The 25,460-nt window shown below is 42.4% G+C and overlaps 1 protein-coding gene across 1 annotated transcript in view; it reads left to right on the top strand.

The window, feature by feature from the left end:
• The window catches only part of LOC101983540 (constitutive coactivator of PPAR-gamma-like protein 1), a gene marked incomplete at its 5' end in the record, with an annotated part of 84,686 nt that overhangs the window by 51,265 nt on the left and 7,961 nt on the right, over positions 1-25,460 (top strand). The window contains 6 exon segments of the mRNA XM_026783022.1: positions 1,795-1,969; positions 11,703-11,952; positions 16,295-16,409; positions 21,581-21,790; positions 23,192-23,375; positions 23,887-24,024. Of these exon segments, the coding sequence (XP_026638823.1) occupies positions 1,795-1,969; positions 11,703-11,952; positions 16,295-16,409; positions 21,581-21,790; positions 23,192-23,375; positions 23,887-24,024 (1,072 nt within the window).

Genomic DNA, 25,460 nt, shown 5'->3' with positions numbered 1-25,460 from the left:
AGTCACCAGTGACAAATTTGTCATAAAGAATTGGTTTATTACTATCACATTATCAACATGTTTTCTTCATTACATGGGCCCTGCCCCCTCACCCCCACCCCCCACCTCTATTTTCTGCAGTCCGTTTGTGGCTTGTTTTAAAATGGAGTCCGTAAATGCAAAAGACTCCTTCTTATTTCACAGTTCGCATGAGGTGGACTGTTGACCACCTAACTCATCCAAACACAGAGAACATTTAGCTAATGCTATTAACTCTTAATTCATTTACTTTTTAGTTGTCACTGCCTCCAAGTCTCGTCTTACTGTTTAATATGCATGCATGAATAGCAGTGGTCAGATTGTGCTCGTAAGACAAACATTTTAGAGAACCACCCAAAATTATGAAAATGCAAGTTTTGTTATGGTATAGTTAAGTGTCCAAAATTTTAAAAGACGTCTTTCAAAGGAACATGTATAGAGATGACGCTCTTTCCTTGTGAGACTGTTTGAGATGTAAGAGGCACCGGGCCACCGTCTGCATCTGTGCTGCCAGCCTTGATGCTTGGACAGTTGGGTAGGTCCATGGAAGAGTGCAGATGGTACTTATAGCTTTTTTCTGTTCTTACAAACTTCTGGGGAAGATTGACAGAGTGTTCAGGGTTGGGAACAGTAAACTCAACTGTCTTTTCTTAATTTAAAAATGCTACTTTGGATATTTCAGTATAGGGGACAGTTTAGACTACAATGCATACTATTTCTTGTGAGCTGAATAGCCATGGTATGCAATTGTCAAGGCTGAGACATTTGCAGTCATGTGATGCTTTGTAGTAATGTTGATAATCGCTACAAGAGGAACCTTCCTTAAATGAATATAGTAGAGTACATTTAACCCCTGGGTAGCAAAGAGGAAGTGCTGAGGATAAGGGCAAAAGCGATTTTGAAATTAAATTTGTGTAAAAGAGCAGATATACAAGATCGTTATTAAGAGAACTTACAAGTCATGTTTAATAGGCATTGAAGGTCATGTGTGTGTTTTGTTACAAATAAACATAAATAAAATCCCTTGAATATTTTGATGTATTGGGATGCCATGCAATAGAAGTTTGGTAACAGCCTTAGCTGCTGCACACGACAGTTGTTTGTCTCTTGGTGGCATGTTCTTGAGTCAGATGCAGGTCTTGCCATGTTGGGACCTGAGCTGGGGATGGAATGCTTTCATTTTCTGTTCTATCAGCTGTCTGTGGCCTCGACCATGGTGAAGCAATTGGTAAGCACTACTGCACTGGGAAGGAGCCGAGGACTTGTTTAAAAAAGAGTTCTCTTAGGGAGATCATTTTTAACATGTGGTAGCATTTTATGGAAAAGCTTGGTAAAATATGACTTTCATTTCAGAATACTGCATTCCTTGGATTGTGTTCAGGTCATTGAAAATTACAAATTTTATTACATCTGACCTTCTTGATCCATGAATAAAAGTTGTAGATTCTTCATGCTTTCTTTTGTATTTGTTGTCTGGCGTTGTCTGTGTAGAATGTTTAAAAGACTTTGGCTCATTTATGTGGTTTTGGTTTGTTCTTGGTTTTTGGGTTAAAGATAAAGTAATATAGGATTAATTTAGAGTCTCTGGACATACATTTGGACCACAGACTGCCAGTGAATTCTCCTAAACATCTCACTGTAGGCAAGTTGTAAAGCCATTGACTTGGAATAGAATAGCTATGTCATTAATGGAGATGATGCAGTATATTGCTGTGAGTTACTTGTAAATTCAACATGAAAAATGTGCAATATTATTCTGCTTTCTTCCATGCAAAGGGTGAAATCAAAATTGCTGTTTCTATTGAAGATGAAGCCAACAAAGACCTGCCTCCGGCCGCCCTGCTCTATAGGCCAGTTCGTCAGTATGTTTACGGAGTCCTGTTTAGTTTGGCAGAAAGCAGAAAGAAAACTGAGAGACTTGCTTTTAGAAAGAACAGACTTCCACCAGAATGTATGTACTGTAACAATCCATTGTTTGTTTCCCTCAGTACCTCGTAATCTCTTGTGCATTTTCTAAAGCCTTAGAAGAATCATGGCTGAGTTGCCTGAGACCCTCCTTGTGTAGGAGGTGGGCTGTTCTTGGGGCGGTAGGCCAGGGTAGAACCCTCAGAACAGTAGGAGAAGCCATACTTGCTACTGTTTTAGTGATTATGTTTATTTGGTAAAAGAATAAAACAGCAGGTTTCCATGTTAAACTTGAAATTTCTCAGAAAACATCTTGAATGGCCATCAATCTCTGTAATTAGCATGTTTTATACCCAAGATGCATATGTGTCTGGTCTATGCTCTTGAGGCACAGATCCGTGCTCTCCAGCCCCTCAGAATTCTGGAAAGCAGGTCTCATAAGGCTCTACCACTGTAGTGGACTTCTCAGGACTACCATGGTTTACCTGGGTACGACTGCTTGAGCTCATCAACTTAAACGAGGAGAGGGGCACTGGAAAGGACTGTTAGGAATGCTGGTCAAAGTCCAAGTCCAAAGCTTTGTCCTTTGTGAGGCCTGGCTCATGTTTTGGGGAAAGCCACCTTTTCTTTCCAACATTTTTATTGATATAAATTTAATTCTTTCCAACATTTTTATCTGCTAATTTAAGAATGCAAAACCCACTGTATGGGCCTGGTAGAGGTAGCGTACTCCTTTAATCCCAGCACTTGGGGGACAGAGACAGGCGGATCTCTAAGTTCAAGGACATCCTGGTCTACAAAGTGGGTTCCAGGATAGCCAGGGCTACACAGAGAAACCCTGTTTCGGGAAAACAAAAACAAAAAACAGTAAAACAAGATTCACTATGTGCTAGGAAGTACAGAATGATCTTTAAAACATGGAGTCTAAAATCAGAATGTTGTGAATTCATAAATTCCTGGACTATTCTCTCAAGCAAGGATCTTTGGTTGTAACTCTGACTTTGGTGAGCAAATGTTGGCCTCACTAGGTGGTGACGTATAGCTGTCACTTCCTGACTAACTAGTTCTGAGCATGGGGACTTTAAGCTCAATCTACAGAATCTGGTCTAAATTCACACGCTGCCCTCCTGCCTCAGCCTCCTGAGGTCTGGGATGATAGGTTATGCACCAAAACACCTGATTTAAATTCAGTAGATTCTTAAATTTTTCTTTTGTTGTTCTTGTGCCAAAGTTATGATCAGTAATATTTTTAAGTGCTTTCTTAAACCTTTTTTGTAGCTGGCGGATGTGATGCCAGCCCTTCTACTCTCTACCCTTATGTGCCAAAAGGCTAAGGTCTGTGTGCAGCCCTTCGTCATCAGCTCCAAAGGACTGGATTGCTTTCTCAGTAGATGTTCTTTTGTTTATTTGCTTATGTTTTTAAAAACAGGGCTACTCTTTGAAGAGTTTCCAGTAATCATTATGCCATCCCAGAAAACTGGTGTAACTGACTTCTTCCCCATGTGTGCTGCCATGCCAGAGGCGCTCAGAGAGAAATGTTGACCTCTTATGCCCTGCTGCACGTCTGCAGGCAGCAAGGACAAGTTTTTGCAGAGCTGATGTGCAAAGTACATGGGAATGGGGGTGTTAGTGCCACACAAGCCTTTTCCTTAGAGATGCCTATCTATCTGCCTCTAACCTTGCTCCAAGCAGTCTTGGAAACCCCATGGAATGAGCCATCAAGGAAAAAAAGATTGGGTAAGGAAATCTGAAGTGACTCATGCAGGTACCTCAGATGTGCAGGCTGCTGGCCTATTTGAGAGAGAAAGGAACATGGGAGAATGTACACGGATGGAGGTGGCAAACTATTCCTAATATCTTCTCTTCAGACACAACTAAGATGGCAGAAAGGCCCTGACTTAGGACATGACTGAGGCTGCCTTTTCCCTTCTTCCTACTTCTTCCTTTACGAAGATGGAAAATTAAATACTTTGACTTTTTTCCCCACTAGGAAGGATCTCTAGAGAGTAGAGACGAAAGCGTAAATGTGGAGCCAGTGTTCCTGGAACGGATAGGAGAAGTGGGAATGGCAAGGTGTCTGGGCTTGGTTTGGGAAAAGGAACCAAGAACCAGTTTGCCAAAGAGTAGGCCCAGCCAGGTAGGCCTTGGAGCGAAGGGCCTTTCTCATACAGCAGTGAGACAGCCTCTTGTCAGCTGTGCCCCTGCCCTTAGGTGGCAGGTGTTTGAGATCAGTTCCATCAGCATGTTTCATTGCTGCTGAGTGTGTGACTTCTGCAGGAGTGTCTGACAGGTGAATGATTGCAGTGTGGTAGTGGTGCGTGTGTCTTTAATTCCAGGAAAGGCAGAGGTACACAGGGCTACACAGAGAAACCTCGTCTTAAAAAAAAAAAAAAAAAGAAAAGAAAGAAAGAAAGAAAATGAATGAATGAATGATACCAATGCATGGTTAAGATTTATTGAGGTGAATATACGAGTCTTTTAGTCTATTAGGAAATTAAAATCCCTGGGTAAGAGAGCATGTAATTACTGAGGTTCTTTGAAGGCTCAGTAGTGGGGCACCCCCTCCTCATGTTTGTGCTCTTTGTTTTTAACCTTTGTGTAGGAGTAAGAGGGTCAGTCCTTCAAGGTTTGGGGTCAGTGCTGCTGCTGTGTAGAAAGTTATGATGTGGGATAGCTGTGTGTATACTACAAGTCAGATGAGGCCTGTGTATGGTAAAGAAAGGGTCTCTGCAGATAATTAGCTAATGAAACCTCTAGAATTTCAGATGTTTGGAGAAATGTATTATTTCTGTGCAAACATAAATAGACTTTCTGAGTGGAAATGATAGTTACTTTGATCTTTAGGGTTTAATATTGAAGGATTTTTTTTTAGTATTATAAATATGAGGTGAGATTTTTATGAGCCACCAGTTTGGAATCTAGACTTCTATTTGGAACTCATAAAATGGAAAAGATTTCATATTTTCATCTGTCAGTTAATTTACAGGAGAAGAGAGGGGAAGAGGGTAGGTGGACAAGTCTTATTTTTAAAGATTTATTTATTTTTATGTTCATTGGTGCTTTGCCTACGATATATGGCTGTGTGAGAAGGCCAGCTCTCCTGGAATTGGAGTTATAGACAGCCATAAGCTGCCATGTGGTTGCTGGGAATTGAACCAGGGTTCTCTCTGAAAGAGCAGCCAGTGCTCCTAACTGCTGAGCCATCTCTCCAGCCTCTCCCCAAAAGCTCTAATTGCATTTTTTTTTAAACAAGTCTTTAAAAAAATATTTTTATAGGCCCAGTGTGGTGACACCTATCTATAATCCTAGCACTTGGGCAGAAGTAGGAAGAGTCCTCAAGTATGCAGCCAACCTGGCCTATCTAAGTTTCAGACCAACTAGTAGTATATAGTGAAGCCCTTTCTCTAAAACCCAAAGTAAAAGAAAACACTGTCTGTGGCAGCAATTCCTTCCCACCAAAGAGTAGTCTAATTGGATTCCCAGGCCTCAACAGAGACATTTTTGTCCTTATCACCTGAACATTTTGAGTCTGAATCTTCTTGTTCAAACTGTATGAGAACTTAGTGTGTGCCTGGTTGGCACAGTCTCCCACTGTGCTTGGAAGTGTCTGTTTTACAGCCTGTCTATTAAGTTTCACTCAGCTGAGTACCGACTCTGCCCTGAGCATCAGCTGGGACTTCATTATCTGCAATAGCTAATTGCTGGCTGTATATTTTAGTGTCTGGTGACTGCTGCCACTTCCCAGGGCTCTGAAGGAGCCAGGACAGTAGGGCATTGTGCTGTCAGGAAGCACCTAGCAAGGCTACTCAGGAGTGCTTATTTGCTTGTGTAGTGAAACCGTGACTACATTTCAGTCTTGTTGGCGTGCCACTCTAGCTTGTAGCCACTCATGAGTGACCTGTGGGGTACGTGATATTACTGATAAGTGGAAGGAGAGCCATATCACAGAAAGTGTCCCATAAGAGCAAGTCCTTGTAGCATGGTTCTTTCCATGGTATGACCCTTGTGGGTGGACTCCAGCTGGTGTAATATATCCTCAGGAATGTACAGGGATAAATTCCTGTCAGTGGTCACCATGGCAATAAAAATTTGCAAATGGCCTTAGTAGCAGAGAGAACTATCCAAAGTATATAAATAAATCCTATGCCTTATTTAAAACATTCTCACTAGATTTAGAACTATACCCATATACCTATTTGTAAATATAGTCCCGTGATTAAGGCATGCAGACATGTTCATAATTTATTCTTAGTCTTTGAGTGTTTTGCTTAAGGTTCACTTACCTAAAATTAACTTAAACTGGGATAATCAGTCACTTTATACATCTCAGCCTTGACTTGAGTGTGACTGAGTGGAAGAACACTTGCCTAGCATGTGTGAGGCCCTGAGTTTAATCCTACCACTACAAAAAATGAAGATCAAAGAAGAAAAAAATCACACCAGCCTTTTAAAAGTCATTGCTTTGTCCTGTTAGTTTCTTCCTGTTTGTTTCCATTTATGCCTCAACTCTGTAATGTAGCTTTAAAGAAATTAACCAGAAAGCAAGCCAGTGAGATGTTCACAGGTAAGGAAGCTTGAAGTCTGATTCCTGGAGTCCACACAGTGGAAGGAGAGAATTGATGCCTGAGAGTTGTTCTCTGACCATTACATGTTTGGATGGATGGGATGGACAGATAGATGGGGACAGACGGGGACACACACACACAATTGTCTCTTGAAGGTTTGCTCTCTGACCATTACTTGTTTGGATGGGGACACACACAACACACTTTTTAAAATTTAAAAACAAAAAGAGAAATTCTCCAGGGAGGTCTGGGGTTGTAACCCAGAAGTGGTGCATTCATCGAGTGTGGGGTGACTTAGTTCATTCTTTAACAAACTTAAGAACCTTTGCTGATTGCAAGTTTTTCAATGAGCTTCTGTTCCCTGTTGGTGGAAGAAGTTAAAGAAAGTGTTCCTTTATGTAGACAGTAACCCGGGTGTGTGTATGTATGTATGTATGTATGTGTGTGTGTATCCCCCCCGCACTGAGGATAGACACAGTGCCCCTGCTGTGATGGAGGCTGGAGCCTGTTTCTGTTGCCTAAGTAGTAGCAGGAACTGAGTCATAAAGTGGGGCTTCCTTAATAAATTCCTGGCCAGCCTGGGCTATATAATGAGACCTTGACTCAAATAAGACAGAGCAGAAACCACATTCCATTTTATACAGTTGACCATTGATTTCTTCTTCATGTTTCCTGAAATATGAAATCTTCCCTAATATTTCCAAATGACATAAAGGAACTAGGCTTATTAAAGGATAAATGTGGAGGCAGGGACAGTGTAGCTTAGCAGTAGTGATAGAACACTTGCCCAATGTGCCCAAACCCAGGTTTCAGCCCCAGAACTACCAAGCAGAAAGGAAAAAAAAGAAAGCTTCTGGAGGAGGATGTGGGGACATTAAGTGCATACCTGTAATCCTAGTATCCAGGAGGTTAAATGCTGGGGCCGGAAAACATGAGAATATTTTGATACATTTCAGAATTAGAGATAGTTTTTGTGTCCATCTAGTTTTATTTGTTTTGTTTTTACTGAGAAAGAATCCTGCTGTGTAGCCCAAGCTGGCCTTGAACTTAATCATTTTCCTGCCTCAGCCCCAAGTATGAGATTATAGGACTGCGTGCCCCATCACCCAGACATTCCCTTGGCTTCTGTGAAGGCTGTTTACAGATACCTCTGAGTCTCTTTATTCCGCACTGCTTTCTAGTGCTAGCCCAGACATTTTCCCACAGATTTAGATTAACCAGCACATGACCAGCACCACCACCAGTCTGTGGTATGACTCTTTTGAATTGATTCTTATTTCCTAGTCCTTGACTTTGAGTTTCTAAAATGCCAGGTGCTGCATACCCAAGGAGAAGAAATGGGCAGCACTCGTTTACTTGTCTTTGCTAGTGTGCCTGCCGGTGTGCTGTAGCCCACTGAGCATCTTCTCTCTGTGGGCAGTGCCAGCTCCAGAAATCAGTTTGAAGAAAAGTCTCTTAGTTTCTACCCCCGTGAGGATTGTGGCGGTGCTCAGAGGAAGGAGCTAGAGTGCCCTGCTCCTCTCTGCCTTCCACTCACTGGTCCTGGGAGTGGGCAGCATCCATGAGGAGGAAAGAACAGATGTCATAGTGTCCAGTTTTTCTTTCTGTCCTGAGCTGAAGTTGTTTACATCAAGTCCCCTGGGCAGCTTCTCCCCAGCGCACATGCGCATATGCACAGGTCGCAAGTTTAGGAAACTGCTCCTTTTGTTGCTTCTTTCTCTCCTTTGTAAAGGTGGTGTGGCATGCTGCCCCTCCCCCTGAAATGGTACTTCTGTGACATTACCAGCCAGTAGAAACTCCTGTATGAAATGAACCGTGCTTACTGTTCTTGGCTTGGAGGTAGATGCCCAAAGTCTTTAGGTGTTACATAGTAGGCATGATATAAGGACATGATTAATGTCTGATGGCAAACACTAGATTTTTATTGAGAGCTTGAGTAGGGCAGTGTTTTATGGCCCCAAATTGTATTTGAGGGTATGCTTTATGTAAGGTAAGTGTATTATAATTGAGCTTCTAATCCCATAAACACTTGGTGTCCTAGAACTGGTTTGTGCTAAGGTAAAGCATGGGTTTAGAGTAGGAAAGATGACGTTAATGTTTGTTGAGATGACAGATGATGGTTCTTCAGCTGCGTGGTCTCTTCGGTACTGTTCCTCTGTCATGAAAGAACAGCATGAGCATGACTTCCTGCAGTGGTCCTACCTCTGATCCACACTCCAGGCCAGACAGTGCCACCCTGGCAACCCTGCTCCTGTCACTCTCTTTAATCTGTTATTTTAAATGAATTTATGAAGAGAGGTAGATATAGAAGTAGTAGTGGGTAAATTTCCTAAAAATACGTTGTATGTAATTCTCAAAAGAATAATAAAAGGTTATGTTAAAATTTACAAATTTAATTCTAATCAATTAATGTAAGTATAATCATAAATTGAACAAATATTATAAGCTATGATATACAGTTTTCCCTTCATGATGAGAATCCTAGGTGTATTTTATGTTAAAAATTGTTGCATAGCAGGGTTTCAGCCCTTTTTCTTAGCCCTGGAACCAGGCCAGGACTGAAAAGCAAAGGCATACGCAGCTGCACTTGTTGCCACAACTGTCTTTTGTCCCACCTCTGCCTCCCATATTAAGTACCTACTAGATGTGTTTAGTGATTGGCCAGCAATTGCACAGCTATTGAGTTGTGATGTACTCAAAAGGTCTCAAATACTAGATCGTTTAAAAACAGCTGAGCATCTGGGGAAAATAAAAGAAATGCTGAGCACTGTGGCCTTTTTTATGTTTATTTCACCTGTTAAATTTGAACTCTGCTTATCATGAGCATTACAGGTGGACGACCAAATACTTAGTGCTATGGGGGTGCATAAGCCTCACCCATCCCTTCTGCAGCTGTACCCCTGGGATCCCCAAAGTATAGGGTCCATAATAAAGCATTAGATGAGGCAAATTCAGGACACTCCTTGCCCTCCAAGCACTAGGGCAGAAAGCCGTTGGTTCAAAGGTTAGAGGAACTGTTTCTTTGGGCACCAAGCAGGCAGTGCCTAGGATGCACAGACAACCCCGTCGAATAACTTGCTTGTTACTAAGACATGTACCTGCTGAGATCTGGTCCCCAAAACAAGTAAAACACAGCCTGTGCTAAAAAACGATTAAAGATGGTCTAAAAACAGCTGAGGGAAAGGGAGAGAATATGGCAAAGGTAGGTGAATTAGAATGCCTCTCTTGTGAAAACCCCGAAAGACTAAACACAGGAGATCTGTCTTTTATGATGCACTGGAGTGCATACTGTGAGCAGGGTGTGTTTGTGGATTTTGTGTGGTGTGTGTATGGATGGGGGGAGAGAGTGCACACGAATGAACAAATGAACATGGTCACAGGAATTTGGCCAGAAGCTCAGTTTGAAAGGCCTTTGCCTGTCTTTTCCTCTCAGTACTGGGTATCCTTTGTGGTGGACACAGGGGGGAGGAGACAGGGAGAGGAGTAGGCTTCCAGGATGGCTGTTTGTGGGGGTGGAGGTACATGTTCTGGTGCTGGCACAGCTGGGGAAGCTTCTGGAAGCCAAGCTGTGCTGAGCTCAGTGGGAACCAGGTGGGATGTGGTGCTGCCTTAGATTGTGCGTCCACGGACAGGTCCTACTTGCTGATGGCAGTTTTACTGGTTCTCTTGACTCCTAAAATACTCAATAAAAACAAAAAGTATATGTTGATATATACACGAGTGTCCGTTCTGAGTTGTTAAACTGTCATTTTAAGTTGTCTCAGCTGTCCTCACACTATTCAATATTAGATATTCTTAAATGTGTTAATACTCATATTTCCATCTAAGAATCCAAGAAATGTGAATGAAGGAATTTGCCTCATGACAGCAGTACTTGTTGTAAAAGGGAAATTTTCAATGACTGTCTGCACTTGTATTCCTGCTTGACCCGCTGGCCTGCATACCGCGGGGTGGGGGGGTGGGGATGCCTGGAACTCTCACTAAAAGTGTGCCTCTGACATTCCCTGTATGTGACACTGTTATGTGTTGTCATTGAAATGTGTTCAAGCATATTTTTTTTCTGTTACTGATATATTGTGTCTCCCAGTACCTAATCCTTGGCAGTTTTCATTATATTTGAAGAGATTATTATATCACCCAACTATATTTAGAGTGGAACTGGAGTTCAGCCAGTTACTGGAGTGATTCTACCACCAATTTGGAGTTTTGTGAATCTCCACAGCTTAGGTATTTCATTAGGGAAAATGAATCTTGGTAAAGGTCATTTGGATAGGCTATTCTTAGCCCCATCCTGGTTTTCATGCCAGATGGAGCCTTGCGTACAGGCCTGCTCTGCTTCTGTTTTTCGCTGCTTATTGCTTGTGAAACACACACCCATATCTCATCATCAGATTGTTATCTCAGTGGAGCTGAGGATTTACAGCTTCCGACTGCAGGTTGGATTGTCTTTGCTTTGCCACTCTTGTAGCTTTCCCTTGATGTCTTTGAAGACTGTGGGACCATGCCATGTTTCTGTGTGTGTAAGAATGGACTCCAGCAGGGATGAAACCCTGGATGTGAGGTCATAATCTGTTACGTGTATGTAGAACAATTTGCCTCTTTCAAAATGAAAGTTTGGAGAATTTTGTACAGTCCTAAGCCCTGCTGAAGATAATTGCTATGTTCTGCTACCGTCTGGGATTTGGAAGTTGGAATGTTACTTCTACATGGTCATACTGGCTACCTTGTAGTGCTTACTACCTGTTCAAATAGGAAATCCTTAAGTAAAGCTGTTACAAAATGTAAATGGCTTCTCTAGTCTGACTTGTGGAAGTATTTCTAGCGAAAAAGAGAGTGTATAATTTGGGTTAAAATGTTGACATAACAGAGAATCCCATATTTCTGTATATTATACCCATTGATAGCATTAAAATTCTTAATAGATTTAAAGTAGCAACAAGTCTAACATCTTTGATGTATACATTCAGCAAGTGGAGAAATCAAGTCTTGATCTGTCTGGGAAGTTTATGTGTGGCCTGACTGAAGATCTTAAGTGAGCTGTTAATCACATAATAGAGGGTCAGACAGATACAGGCCCTATGCTTAGAAGCTTGCTAAGGAAAGAATGCCTCATTTTCTGTGAGGGAGGCCCGGTGCTAGAGCAGGTTGTTTTTGTGCAGGCTGGAGGGCCAGTGAGCAAGCTGCAATGAGCCTCTTTGTGTTTTTCCTCTACAGTCTCACCAGTGATCATTAAGGAATGGGCAGCTTACAAGGGGAAGTCTCCTCAGACCCCGGAACTAGTGGAAGCTCTGGCCTTCCGGGAGTGGACCTGCCCCAACCTGAAGAGGCTTTGGCTGGGCAAGGCGGTGGAAGACAAGAACCGCCGGATGAGGGCCTTCCTGGCCTGCATGAGGTCTGATACTGCAGCCATACACAACCGCGCAGATGTGCCCACTCACCTCATGGTGCTCTGCTGCGTCTTACGGTGCGTGACCACTCATGGGATTAGGAGTGATGGAGGGCAGGGCAGTCACCATGTTCAGAGTCTTCTAGAATAACAAGCTGACTGTGTAGGAATTGTGCATTCTGTTGTGATTTGTCTTAGATCTGTGTATGTATAATATAGGGATGTAGGTCACATAAATGCGGCAACTAATTATACTACAGAGTGCATCTAATAGAATAGATATATTTGAAAAAAAACCACATAGCTTGTAAATATGTGTTTGTGTGAATGTGTGTGTACATACACAACCTCTCTGTTGCGTACACATACACAGGAAGTAAAATCTGTGCACTTGGTGATCATGAGCAAAAGTAAATTTGGCTATTGTTTTGGTAATTTCTTTGTTGCTATGATAAACACCAATACTTAGAGCAGCAATTTGGGGTAGGAAGGTTTTCTGGTTTGTAGATTATAGTCCATCAAAGGCAACTACAGCAAGAACTTGAGGCAGGAACTAAAGCAGAGATTATTGGAGGGGCTCGGCTTACTGGCTTGCTCAGCTACATTTCTTAAACAGCCTATGCTCACTTCTTCAGAAATGGTGCAACCCATAGTGTCCTAGGACTTAAATTAATTAGCAGTCAACCCCCTCACCCCCAACACACACACATCTTCACAGGCCAGTCTGATGGGTACTGTTCCTCAGTTGAGATTCTCTCTCCAAGGTATGTCTAGGTTTGTGTCAAGTACAGTCAGCGTATAGTCTTTGTTTCAAGTGTGAAATGATGTATAACACTTGACTTGTCCACTGCCAACACTTGTATTAGGTGGCACACTGGACCACATATGATATATAATTTGTGATCGCTTCTGGACAGCACACAGACACATTTATTGGTTATGGATGAGGGGTGACATTCACATTTTTGTCTGCTTTATGGACAACTTCATGCTTTCTGGACTGATGATAGTCTTATGTCTTGTCTGTTTATTCTCTTGGCCCCTCAAAGAAGAACGAGAGACTTATTCTTTGCCAGTACCTAGGCCATGGTGAGGTGGAGGAACACAAGTATCTCTCTGGCCTCTGCCTCTCCATGTAGATCTTCATTTATCCTTGACACCTTCATCTACTTAGGCAGAGAACCACAGAGGGTGTGGCATTCTCCCATTCTCCAGAGACAGCTTTTGCCAGTGTACTCAGTTTCTGTCTTTGGGGAAGGTCACATTGGGCATTGCCATGTTATGAATATCATAAAAGGACAGGTAAGTAGAATGAATAGGGAGCATTTATTATTGGTCCAGTCTCTGGAATCCAGGGCCACAGAGATGAGAAGGAGTGTGAGCAGAAGTTGATGTTCTGAGGTGTGAGGAGAAGACCAGAAGGTTTATTGTCATGTCATACAGACTCTCTTCTTTGAAAGTGAAGAGACAAGACCTCAAGCAAATGAGTATGACTTGGGCTTAAGTCAGTATGAAATATCAGGAAGGAGGCTGCATGGGTTGGTGCCCACCTCTGTCCCAGCACTAGGAGAGCCTAGAGGAGGAGGGTGAACAGTTCAAGACCAAGGTGGTCTATAAAGTAAGATCTTATTTGAAAAATCCAAACAATCAACCACATATATAGGAATATTTTTCAAGGAGAAAGGGGCCAAGGTCCCATCTCAAGGCTCCAGCTGTCTGTGTTTAGAGATACTTTGGGCTGTGCCAGGAATGTTCTCAGGATGGTGTCAAAACTACCTTTTCCCCAATTTCCATGTTAGTAAAGGGCAGACAAGCCTCTGAGGGCGCTAGAACAGTTTAGACTGCCTCTTAGCCCTGTGGTAGAACAGAGGGGGATGTAAACAGCTCTTCCAAGTCTGTTGCTGCAAACGCACCAAGTATATTTTTGTTTGTTATTTGTTTTTTGAGACAGAATCTTAGTATATAACTCTGTCTGGCCTGTAATTTGCTATGTAGTCCTGGAACTCATGGACATAGAGATCTCAAGCCTCTATCTACCTTTTGAGTGCTGGGAATAAAAGCATAGGCTTCCATTCCAGCTTTAGAGTAGTACTTTTTGTTTGTTTGTTTTTGTTTTTTTAAGACAGAGTTTGTCTGTGTAGCCTTGGCTGTTCTGGAACTCACTCTGTAGACCAGACTGGCCTCAACCTCACAGAGATTTGCCTACCTTTGCCTCCCAAGTGCTGGGATTAAAGCTCTGCATCACTACTGCCTGGCTCAAGTATTACTTTCATTCTCTGCTCAGTTAATTGCATGGAAAAGAACACTTAACCAGAAAAAAAATCTTCAAAAAATTTCTTAGGTGAATTGGTAATGCAAATAGTATCTGAAAACATTCTAAATGTGCAGATAAGACTTATTGAATAAGTGAGATAGTGAGTTGCTGTTTCCGTTATCTGTGAGCTCTGATCCTTGTCTTCACGAACATGTTTTCTTCATCTGTCTCTATCTGAGAAGAGGTAGCTAAATAGAAGGGTAAGGGCAGGAAATGCAGACGTTGACCAGCAGAGTTATGAATTCCTGCAGCTGTACTGAGTTCTGAGTCTCCTTCCAGAAAAACAGAAACAAATTTAGAATTATGGCTATGATCTTTTTCTGATCCACAATTAAAGGGAACCTAGAGACAGACAGCATAGAACCTGAAAAGTTAGTGCTCATGGGTCATAGTTTCCATGTAAGAGATGAAAGGAGTCCAGAAGGGGAGTTAGGCTGTAGGACAGTGGGAATGGATCAATGCCACTGGAGCCAGCAGCTTCACAAATGGACACTTAGTATAGGGAAGTCTTTGCTGTATGTATATGTATGCTACAAATAAATATATAGTTACTAATAAAAGAACATAAATATTTATAAATAATAACATGAATAAAAGGAGGAATATAAACCATGGTTATTTAAGGAAAAGAACATTGTATATTGATCATAATCTCCACAATAATAATTTTTCAGTCAATATTTGGGGCTGCTGTCACTTGTTTTTTCTACCAAGCTGATTGTACCTCAGTGGGACCACTGTGTATGACTTCTGGCACTTAGTTGCAAAATATGCACTAATCTGCTTATTTATTTGAGACAGAATCTTACCGTGTAGCCTTGACTGAACTGGAACTCCTCATGTAGACCAGGCTAGCCTCAACTCACAGAGATCTACCTGCCTCTGCCTCAGTGTTGGGATTAAAGGCGTGCACCACCATTCCCAACCAAAGGATATAATTTTTGTCAGTGCAAATATTGATAGTTTAATTTACGTTTATTTTAAGTGCAGTAGAAATATTTCGTATTCATTCCCAAGGATATTTGATTGTCCATCTACTTATGCTACATAATTGTACTGTAAAGTGTATGTCTCTTTCTTGGTTTCCTCATCTTTGATACAGGATACTTACTCTTGCTTCAGAATTGCTAGATAAGATCCTGTCTTTAAAATATGTAGACCACTGTCTGCCTCTTAGTGAGCATATGAAATTCCACTTTGCTTATTGATCTCTTTAGAATCCACCCGTGCCTTCTCTTAGTGTACATCCCCATGGGTGAATGCTAGCTCTGGTCCTGGTTTTAAGCCTGGTGAAGCCTATTCAGCAGGCAAAAGTAGAATTAGTATTGTTTTGTATGTCATGACTCCCTGTACTCCTTTGAGTTGTTCTCCAGCGCTGACAAAGCAGTCTGTCTTCAGGAGGGTTTTATTTTGTTTTTTAAATGGTAGCTAGAAACCTAATCTAGTCCTCTGTAAGGTTTGTTGAGTATAAAGAATCAGTACTAATGGACTTGAGGGTTTATGGCTATTGCAGTTAGCCATTCCCATTCCCATACATGTAAGCTACTGGGGGTTGTACTCTGTGTAGTGATGCAAGCTGTTGGTTGCTTGTCAGATCTATCCTAGTGCAGTTTGATTCTCTTCAACCATCCACACCAGGATGTTCCAAATGTGAAGGTGCCCTCAGTGCATTGAGTTACATGCTCCTCCTCATGGACACTTCTTGCACCATTCCCACGTTCATCTGCTGCTGAGGAGCCCTCAATCAAATGAGACAGATCTCACTCTGCCCTGGGTGGCCTGGAACTCTCTGTGCAAACAAGGCTGGTCTTGAGCTCATGGAGAACCACCTGCCTCTGCCTCGTAAATAGTGAGAATAAAGCATGTGCCACCAGGCAGGTCTGGTAAAGCACCTTATTTTTAGTGGCTATACACAGTACAGCATTCTAGCATGCTAAATGTTGATGGGGGCACTTTTCAGCTGATGTTCTCTCGTGGAAACAGTGGCTGAGAGAGAGTACAAAGGCAGCTTCCTGAATTCACCATTTCGGATTTACTGAGAACTCGGTTTTTCCAAGCACTGCCTGACAGCGTCAGTCATTCCACTCTCATTTTATTCCTCACCAGGTATATGGTGCAGTGGCCCGGAGCTCGCATTCTGCGGCGTCAGGAGCTGGATGCCTTCCTGGCTCAGGCATTGTCCCCCAAACTCTATGAGCTGGACCAGCTGCAGGAACTCAAGGTACCAATCAGCCTTGTTTCCCTTTCCTGGGAAATCTTGCTTTGGATTTTGGTATAACTTTGCTAACCCTCATCAGACAGTTGTTTGGGCACCAAACTAATGATACTAATGTCATAGGTGTCAAAGCCTTCAAGGCAGAGGGGATATCCTGTCTAGGTATGGCTGTGCCATCAGGGTTTGTAAGCAAGAAAACGGTCGATTCCATATTTATCAGATTTTACCTGTTTATCAATGGATGTTAGTCTTGTTTTTCACATCAGGAAATAAACTTCTCTTTTTTATTTTACCAGGGGATTCCAAGCCCTGGGTGGGCTCAATCTTAGGAATTTTCTAACATCTAGCCAGGATTCTTTTTCTTATTTCATTCCATTGTTCCTAGCTGCAACTTTAGTTTTCTCTAAAGCATAATCTTTGCCCTTCTAGTGTTGCACAGTCCCTTTTAAAAGAACCACTTGAAGAACGGTGTTAGACATCATCCCAATACCCTTTTTCGTGGTCCTTTGATTTTGCCTTCTAGCACTCCTTTGTTCTTTGTGTTGGCAGTGTTTATTTCTCCTAAGTTGGCCCTGGTTTGTAGTGACCTCCTTTTCACTGCACTCATTAGTTGCTATATTCATGTTTATAATTGCTTTCTGATTTCTGTATTAAATGTTAAAAAGTTCAAGACCTCCAGTTTAGCTGAACTCACAGCTCTGCCTTTTCTTTTCAAGGTTAGGGTTTTGTTTTTCTTTGCCTTTAGTTATTTAATTTTTTACCGTTTGATTTAAAATCAGCTAATCTCTTTTGATAAAATTGCCTTCGCTTTTAGATCTTTTTGCTGTTCTTTATGAACGCATCTTATGGCAAACAGTTTAGCTCTGTATTTGTTTTTAACTATTTTTTTTACGTATTTGACAGGTGGTTCTCAATAAATTTCTGGGTTTTCCCTAAATTATGGTGTTAAATTGCATATTTTGGTGCTAACTAGAACTCCCTTGAGGCTTCTGATGACTTTGAAGCAAGCTGTATACAAAACCAAACCTCAGCAGAATCCCCCTCAAACTGTGTTCTTTACTTTGTGGATCAAGCTTTTCTGTTTGTTAGGCAGAAATTGTTACTGTCTTTAACACTTTTGTTTTCGGTGTCAGGCAGTGTGGCGGACCCAGTCAGGTCCTCCCGCGTGTTCCCTGGGTGCCCCGTCACCACCGTCCTCGCCGCAGGCTGTGCTTCAGGGGGTGGAATCACTGCCCTAGAGTGTGGTGCCACCCTCTACCTCTCCTCCTGTTTCTCTTGTGTAGATTATTCCTTCAGTATTGACATCCCAGTTCTGAAAATCAGACCGCCAGGGACCAGGTATGCCCACCAAGCCTTATTCACCATCAAGTTACTTTAACCAAAGTCCATCTTCTCTCCCATATCCTTTTCATTTTCGGATCCACATGCAGGATGTACCTTTTGAATACTTTCATTTTGGTTCTTTTGAGGCCTTAGTGCTTTCATGGTTTTCTCCTGGTTCTTCATCTAAGGAGAGACATTTGTAAAGATGTATCAGTGAGATACATTCCACGAACAGGGGCCTTCTGTCTGACTCGTTGCAGCCCGGGTCTTCTTGTGTCGAAGCTGGTGGTCCTGTTTCACGAGCACAGTTCACACTATTCATTGTCCAGATTAGTGCACATTTCAAAAGAGCTGTGAGGAAAAAGAGCATGTGATTGAGGGGAAGGCAGCTTGGTATTTTGTTTGTTTGTTTGTTTGTTTTGTTTTGTATTTTATTTTATTTTTCAAGATTAAGTATCGTCTCAGTTATTGCATTGAGAATTAATAGAAATATTCTTATTTCAGGCTACCCAAAATTCCCATTAGAGTTCAGGGTTCCAGAATTCAGTGGTAGAAAATTTTTAAAATTGCTTTTCATTTAATCATTAAGGTTTTTGACATGTCAAAAGCAACGACGGTGCTTTTCTGTAAGATGCCTCTTGACTGTCACTGTTGCTGTGCCGGGGCTATCACAGTTTGTGGATTGCCTGGACCTGTCACTCTTCTCCCTGTCAGTGTCTAGTACACGCTTTGCCGTCAGAGGAGGAAAATAGAAAGGCAGGTCCTACTTCTGCCAGTTTGGACTCTTGCTACTAGCTTTTCTGAAGGGAGGGTTAGTGGGAAAAGACACTGCACCATGAGCTAAAATGAGTTTTTAAGAATTCATCTCATCCATGCTTTCTCTGTCCACCATGTCCATGAATAATTGAGCATGTTCTGTGTGGTTCCCTGAGTACCTGTGACAGTGACTGATGACCCTCATTTTCTTCCCTGTTATATTTTCTGAGCCATTCTTCTAGGTTTGAGCATGAGTGTAATTGTTAAGGTAAAATTAGCACTGAGCCTGGGATTCAAGTGGGTGGGTGAAGGACGAGGAGAAGGAACTTTTACGATTGTGATATTTGTCTAGTTTCTTCTCCCTTGTTCTTGACATCCCTATAATTCTTTTAACAGTTTCACATGCCAAGTGCAGAATATAAAAGATGGAAAATGAAGAGCTTTAAAGACAGTATTAGGGGCGTGCAACATGTCTGTGATACCTGTAAGAATTGTTTTGCATATAGGTAAATATGACATAAAGTAAGAGTCTGTAGCCCCATAAGTAGAGTCAAATAAAGTCACCTCACTCAAATTGGTTCTTGAACGAATTGGGCAGAGAATAAATTCTGCAGCTGTATTTCTTGTGAAGCCAGAATTTTTCTGTCTGTTTCTCTACTTGAGGAACTTTGGATAATGTTGAATATTTTATCTCCATTGGCATAAGACAGTTAGTATAGATATCTGTACAGTTCAGGGTTCTAATTAGCATTTAAAGAGACTGGAGAGATGCCTTAGCAGTCAAGAGCACTTGCTGCTCTTCCAGAGGACATGGATTTAATTTCTAATACCCACATGGCAGCTTATAACTATAACTCCTGTTCCTGGGAATCCAACACCCTCTTCTGGCCTCTGTGGACACTGGGCATTTACGTAGTGTACATACACATAAATAACTTTTTAAAAATTAACATTTAAGGATATAAAAACACTACAGTGTGAATTTTAGGGAGCTTTTGGGCAGGCATTTTGGTACATGCTTAGGAGCCAGAGACAGGAGAAGCAAGCAAGAGTTTAAAGCCATCTGGGGTATATACTAAGCTGTTATCTCTAAAACAATAAAAAAACATTTTGAAGGAAGTCAAGTATACACAGTAATAGAAATCTTGTTCACATACTTATGTAGCTTTTATTTCAAGAAAATTTGCCTTTTAAATTAACAGTAGTTGTCAATACTAAAATTGAAAATTATCTTGAAAGTATACTTTTTATCTTCATTGCTAAGGATTGAACTCAGGACTTCATGCATCTAAACTAAGCAAGTTCTATACCACTGATCTATATCCTCAGACCTAACATCATGTTTGAAATCCACAGCTGCAGTCCCTCAGTGGCCAGTGAAACTCATAGATGAATGAATGCACACGGGGTCTTGCTCCATTCCTCCCAACAAACTCAGAAATAAGTAATTCTAACAAGGGTGATTCTGTCTTGTAAATCTCTGTTATACTCTGTTAAACTTCACTTATTGTGTTATGGCCAGGATTTTAATCAGTGGGACTTTGTATCTGGGCATGACCAGTAGTAACCTATAACCTCAAGAGTTGCCACAGTTGTGTCCACAGACAGGCGGTGTGGTATTTCAGGAAGACATTTTCATACAGGTAGAAACCTTTAAAGTGCCACTATATCTCTCCCTAAGCTGTGATCCTGATTTTCTATTCTCTGATATAGGGCACAAAGGACATGAGCTGGAAGCAGTGGTCCAGATCCAGATGAGGGATTCATAGCCACTATCCCAATTTGGGGATGGGAGGGATGGGGATTGACCTTTGTGCAGGGCTGGCTCTGCCTGTTTACAGCCCACCACTTTTGCTTGGCTGCTCTCCAGCAGTTCAGCTCACTCTATGGTGAGGATTCTTCTTCTTTCTGAAGCTCACAGATGGGATCTCAATAAAGCATATGCATTCATTTGTTTCAGACTGACCCTCTTTCTCTTTATTGCACATAAATATGAAAATGCATTTAATTCCATCACCCTAGTCCCTCATGCTTCTCACAAGTATATGACTAGTGATGCACACTAGGATCCAGAGCTGTAGAAACACTATTTGTAAATTTATGACCCGACTCCTCTAGGCCTTGCAAGTTTAATTGCAAACTTACAATAGACTTACAAACTTTAGAAAAGATGGGCAAGAATGTTAGTTGATGATGTGATATATTGTTACAGTGGGAAATAAATAACATAATCCTAAATTCATTTTAGCATTTGGCACTGAAATGTTCTTTTTTTAATGTTTCATACAATGTCATTTTCCAAAAGTCATTTTCCCTGCCACAGTGCAGCCTTACCTGGACTCATACCCCCTAAAGACTCCATTCTTGAAAAACCATTGAGGTGAGAAGAATGAAACCAGAACAGAATTAAACCTGTGTCCTAGATAATCCACAAACTAGGCCCTTTGCACACAGATGATCAAGAGTCAATTGGACTGTCAGGTGTCTTACCCTGCCTGTTGTCTATGAGAGGAGAGTTCTTGCCAGGCAGGTGCCAGTGCTCAGCCTAGGAAGACACAACTTTTGGAAATACCAGTAAAGCACAGTTCAAGTGCACTGTTTCTCATTTTGCATTCTTTTGTTTATGGACTAAAATGTGCTGACAGTTCAATTAAGTGTCTTTGAAACAACATATAAAGCAACAAACATATAGTGCAAATTCACTTAAAAATGAAATTATGCCAAGTAATTTCTTAATACAGGTGCTTGAAAAATGTAGGATCTTAAAATGTTTCTTTTGGACACCCTCTATTAGACCATGGCTGGTGTTCAGATGTAGGCTCTGAGCCATGAAGGAGACTGAACCTCATCAGTCCCTTTATCATGTCGACTCTTAGCACCATTTTATCCATGCTGTGTGGTAATCTACAGACGCAAACTCAGTGTATTCATAAAAACATGCTCCCTACTATTCTAGTAATAAAAAATATTTTCTTTGAGTAAGAATGGGTCTGCTGGTACTCTTGTGAGGATTGTGCTCTGTTAACTTTGGGGAGTTTTAGTGCAAGGGTGATACTGTACTCCTCCTCCTCCATAAAAATTACTCTTTCAATTTAAAGATTGAAAACCTAGACCCCCGAGGAATTCAGCTGTCAGCTCTCTTCATGAGTGGAGTAGACATGGCATTGTTTGCCAATGATGCATGTGGGCAGCCCATCCCCTGGGAACACTGTTGTCCTTGGATGTATTTTGATGGGAAGCTCTTCCAGTCCAAGCTTCCCAAAGCCAGCCGGGAAAAGACTCCACTCATCGACCTCTGTGATGGTCAGGTATGTTGGGGACAGGGTGGCCATCTTGGACTATAGTGGAATGCAGTGTATAAGCTAAATCTACTATCTTAGCCAGGGTTACTATTGCTGTAATGAAACACCATGACCAAAGCAACTTGGGATGAAAGGGTTTTTCAGACTTCCACTTTCATGTTACCATTTGTTATTGAAGGAAGTCAGGACAGGATCTCAAACAGGGTAGGTAGGAACCTGGAGGCAGGAGCTGATGCAGAGGCCGTGGAGAAGTGCTGCTTACTGGCTTCCTCCCGCTGGCTTGCTTAGTCTACTTTCTTATAAAACCCAGAACCACCAGTGCAGGGATGGCCCCACCCACAATAGACTGGGCCCTCTCCCCCATCAGTTGCTAATTAAGAAAAATGCCTTACAGGCTTGCCTGCAACCCGGTCTCATGGAGGCATTTTCTTACTTGAGGCTTCCTCCTCTCAGATAGCTTTAGCCTGTGTCATGTTGACATAGAACTATTCAGTACACCTGCCATCTTCTTAACTGAGTATCCTTAATAGATCTTTGATTCTCATTGCTTAAGAGAGTTAGGTCCTAGAAAGCTTCTTGCACACCGAGTCAGCAAGTGTGAACTGCTGCAGCTGGAAGTGAGGGCTAGGTTCCCATGAGGTACTGTTCACATTTTCATTTGCATAGCTGTACTGTGTGGCTTCTCTTCATAGGTATTTCACTTAATATATGTTTTTTTGATTGTGATTATTATTATCCTATGGCCAATGGGACATGCTTGTGGGACATCAGAGCCTGGTATGCTTTTCCAAGCCCTACAGAACGCTTCAGCACTGTGGGACTATCTCAACCAGTGCAACCATCAAAAGGGGCAAAAATGCAACACTAGGCCAGCAGGAAGCCCCATTTTCAGTATGAGCTGCACTAAGTAGCAGGAAGCCCCATTTTCAGTATGAGCTGCACTAAGTAGCAGTGTTGTCCCATTGGTGCTCAGTTAGGGTCAGTTTGTCATGTCCTACGTCTTGTATCTCTAGGTCTTAGAGTGACCAGAGACGCACCTGACTGTTGATTTAAGTGTTAAGAAGAAGTAAGCATCAGGAGTAGGTGAGAGGCTGGAGAAATGGTTCAGCAGTTAAGAGCATGTATTGTTTTTGCAGAGGACCCAAGTTCAGCTCCCAGCACCCTCATAAGACAACTCACAACCACTAGCACCAGGGAGGAAGGCTCAGACCACCACTCCACAGGCACTTCACACATAAGCATGTGCCAACATGGAAACAGATAATTAAATAAATATTAAAAATAAAAAATAATTAGGAGAATGTGCAGGTATGGACTTTGTACCATAGTAGTTCTGTTTTGTTAGTGACTGCTCAGATGTATTAAAATGAGGATGGTGTTTTTACCTGCCTACCCCATAACTTTCAGACTGAGCAGGCGGCCAAGGTGGAAAAGATGCGCCAGAGCATTCTAGAGGGGCTCAACTTCTCCCGGCAGAACCACCCACTCCCCTTCCCACCACCTCCTGCTCTGCCCTTCTATCCAGCATCTGTGTACCCTCGGCGCTTTGGGCCAGTCCCACCCTCACAGGGCAGGGGCAGGGGCTTTGCAGGTGAGTCATATTTTGGGAATCTGTTAGGTGGGGGCAGAGTGTGTGGTCCTTCTCGTGGCGTTGTAGCTTGCCGTATGGAGACCCTGTAATAATAGGTTTTAAGGGATCAGCATTATGGTAGTGATTCTTCCGAGTATGAATGAGAGAGTGAGATCCTGACGGAGATGGGGAGAAGGAAAAAGGGAGTCACCTTGATTCTAGTTATCTTTCATATGCACTGGGAAAGTACATCCCTCTGGGTCAGAGGGAACTCTCTTCTGGAATCACACCTCCAGGGTCTTTAGGAGCCCACAGCCAGTACCCTATTAAATGACTACTGAGGGAGGCTGGCCTGTAGTGCTGGCCTCTGGCTGTGATAGAGTGGAATACTGAAATAGCAAGAGGGCCTGGGAGACTCCCTCCCAGAAGTAGAAAGAGATATGGATTCTCCTGCCTACTTTTATGAATGGGAGGTCCTTTTGAATTCCTTCTCTCATGCTTTTCCTGTTTCTCTCTACTCCGGGTCCCACAGGAGTCTGTGGCTTTGGAGGCCACTATGGGGAAACAGTAGCAACAGGCCCTTATCCTGCCTTCTGGGTAGCAACAGCATAGGGACACTGTGGAGCCTTCTCAGGCAGTGACAGCAGCAGGACTAGCAAGTCCCAGGGCGGTAATTATTACCCACACCCCTCTCAGACTTCTACCTGCCACCTTTTCTTTTGCTCCAGCATTTGGCACCGTTCTTCCTTGGCTGTCCTTGGAAGCCATCTCTAATGTAGTGCCTTTTCTCCTGGGTCCCTGACTGACCGTTTGTCTGTGCAATGGCCCTGTTGTAGCTGTCCTTTCTCTCCTTCCAGGGTAGGCCACTAAGTGTCCACCTAGAAGAGAACTTGTCTGTGTACCAGTATGACCTGGCCAACACGTTGTGCTCATGGGCTGGGCTGCCAGCTTTGCATAGTGGTATATCTCATGCAGCCATTCTTTGGTAAAGGTGCTTGCTTGTACTTGTGTAGAAGACGCCAGCGGGTGCAGAATTCCTAGTACACAAAAGCTTCTGATAGTTTGTTTTATAGAAATGTTTTTAAAGAAAATTTTAATATAAAGTTATTTATTGTAAATTTTGCTTACATCTCTCTTCATTTCTGTTTGTATTATAAAAGGAAAGAGTTTTGGAAATAGTTTATTGTAATTCTGCTGTCACTTGAAGCCACGATGTTGCAGGATCCATCTGATACATAACTAATTACTTTGAGGATAGACATTCCTTTCGGGATGGTAGTGTTTGCCAGCACAGTTGCTCGAGCATTTAGAGTGACCAACAAGAGGCATGGTATATGGGAAGACGTGGCTAAGGATTGGTTGTCTGCAGCCCCAGTGGGCCCTGACACTCCTGTTCCTCAGCCTCTCAAGGACTTCTCTGCCTTGTGGCTGCTCCTGTAATTCTTGACCCTGAGGTGTTCCAGCTCCCTCTGGAGCTGGACTCTGATGCTGTCTGTCCTGTGGGTGGGGACAACGAGGGGAGAGGGGTGCTGTCTGGGACAGTGTGGGGAAGAGAAAGTACAAGAAGCTTACCTTGCTTCCTAGCTGTCCTGTTCACACTTGTGCACGCCTGGAGTACAAGTACATGCAAGGTGTTCAAGACAGAAAGTAGATGTAAACTGGCTCAGTAAATTTTCAATCTTGGTAGGGTTGTGGTGATCCCAGCCCTTAGAAGACAGGGGCAGTCCCTAAATGGGACATCTCCCTCAAATCCCTCCCCTCAGGGCTCAGGGAACCCTGAGGAAAAGGAGGCAGAAAGAGTGTAAGATCCAGAGGGGATGGAGAACACCAAGAACACAAGGCCCTCTAAATCAGCATGATCAAAGCTCATAGGAACTCAGAGACTGAGGCAGCATGTACAGGGTCTGTACAGGTCTGCACCCCTTTGAGTATATATTATGACTTCTGTTTAATTGTTTTTATGGGATTCCTGAATGTGTGAATAAGTGGATCTCTGTTTCTTGTGTCTTCTCTTTAGCTCTTCTCCTTGTGTTTGTTTTGTTTAATTCCAATGTGTCAGTTTTTGTTTTATTTTATTGTATTTTATTATTGTCCCTTAGAAGCCTG

This window comes from Microtus ochrogaster, chromosome 16, assembly GCF_000317375.1.
Source record: "Microtus ochrogaster isolate Prairie Vole_2 chromosome 16, MicOch1.0, whole genome shotgun sequence".
Classification (NCBI taxonomy): Eukaryota; Metazoa; Chordata; class Mammalia; order Rodentia; family Cricetidae; genus Microtus; species Microtus ochrogaster.
Note: the sequence above shows the minus strand (reverse complement) of the source record. Positions and strands in the feature narration are given on the sequence as shown.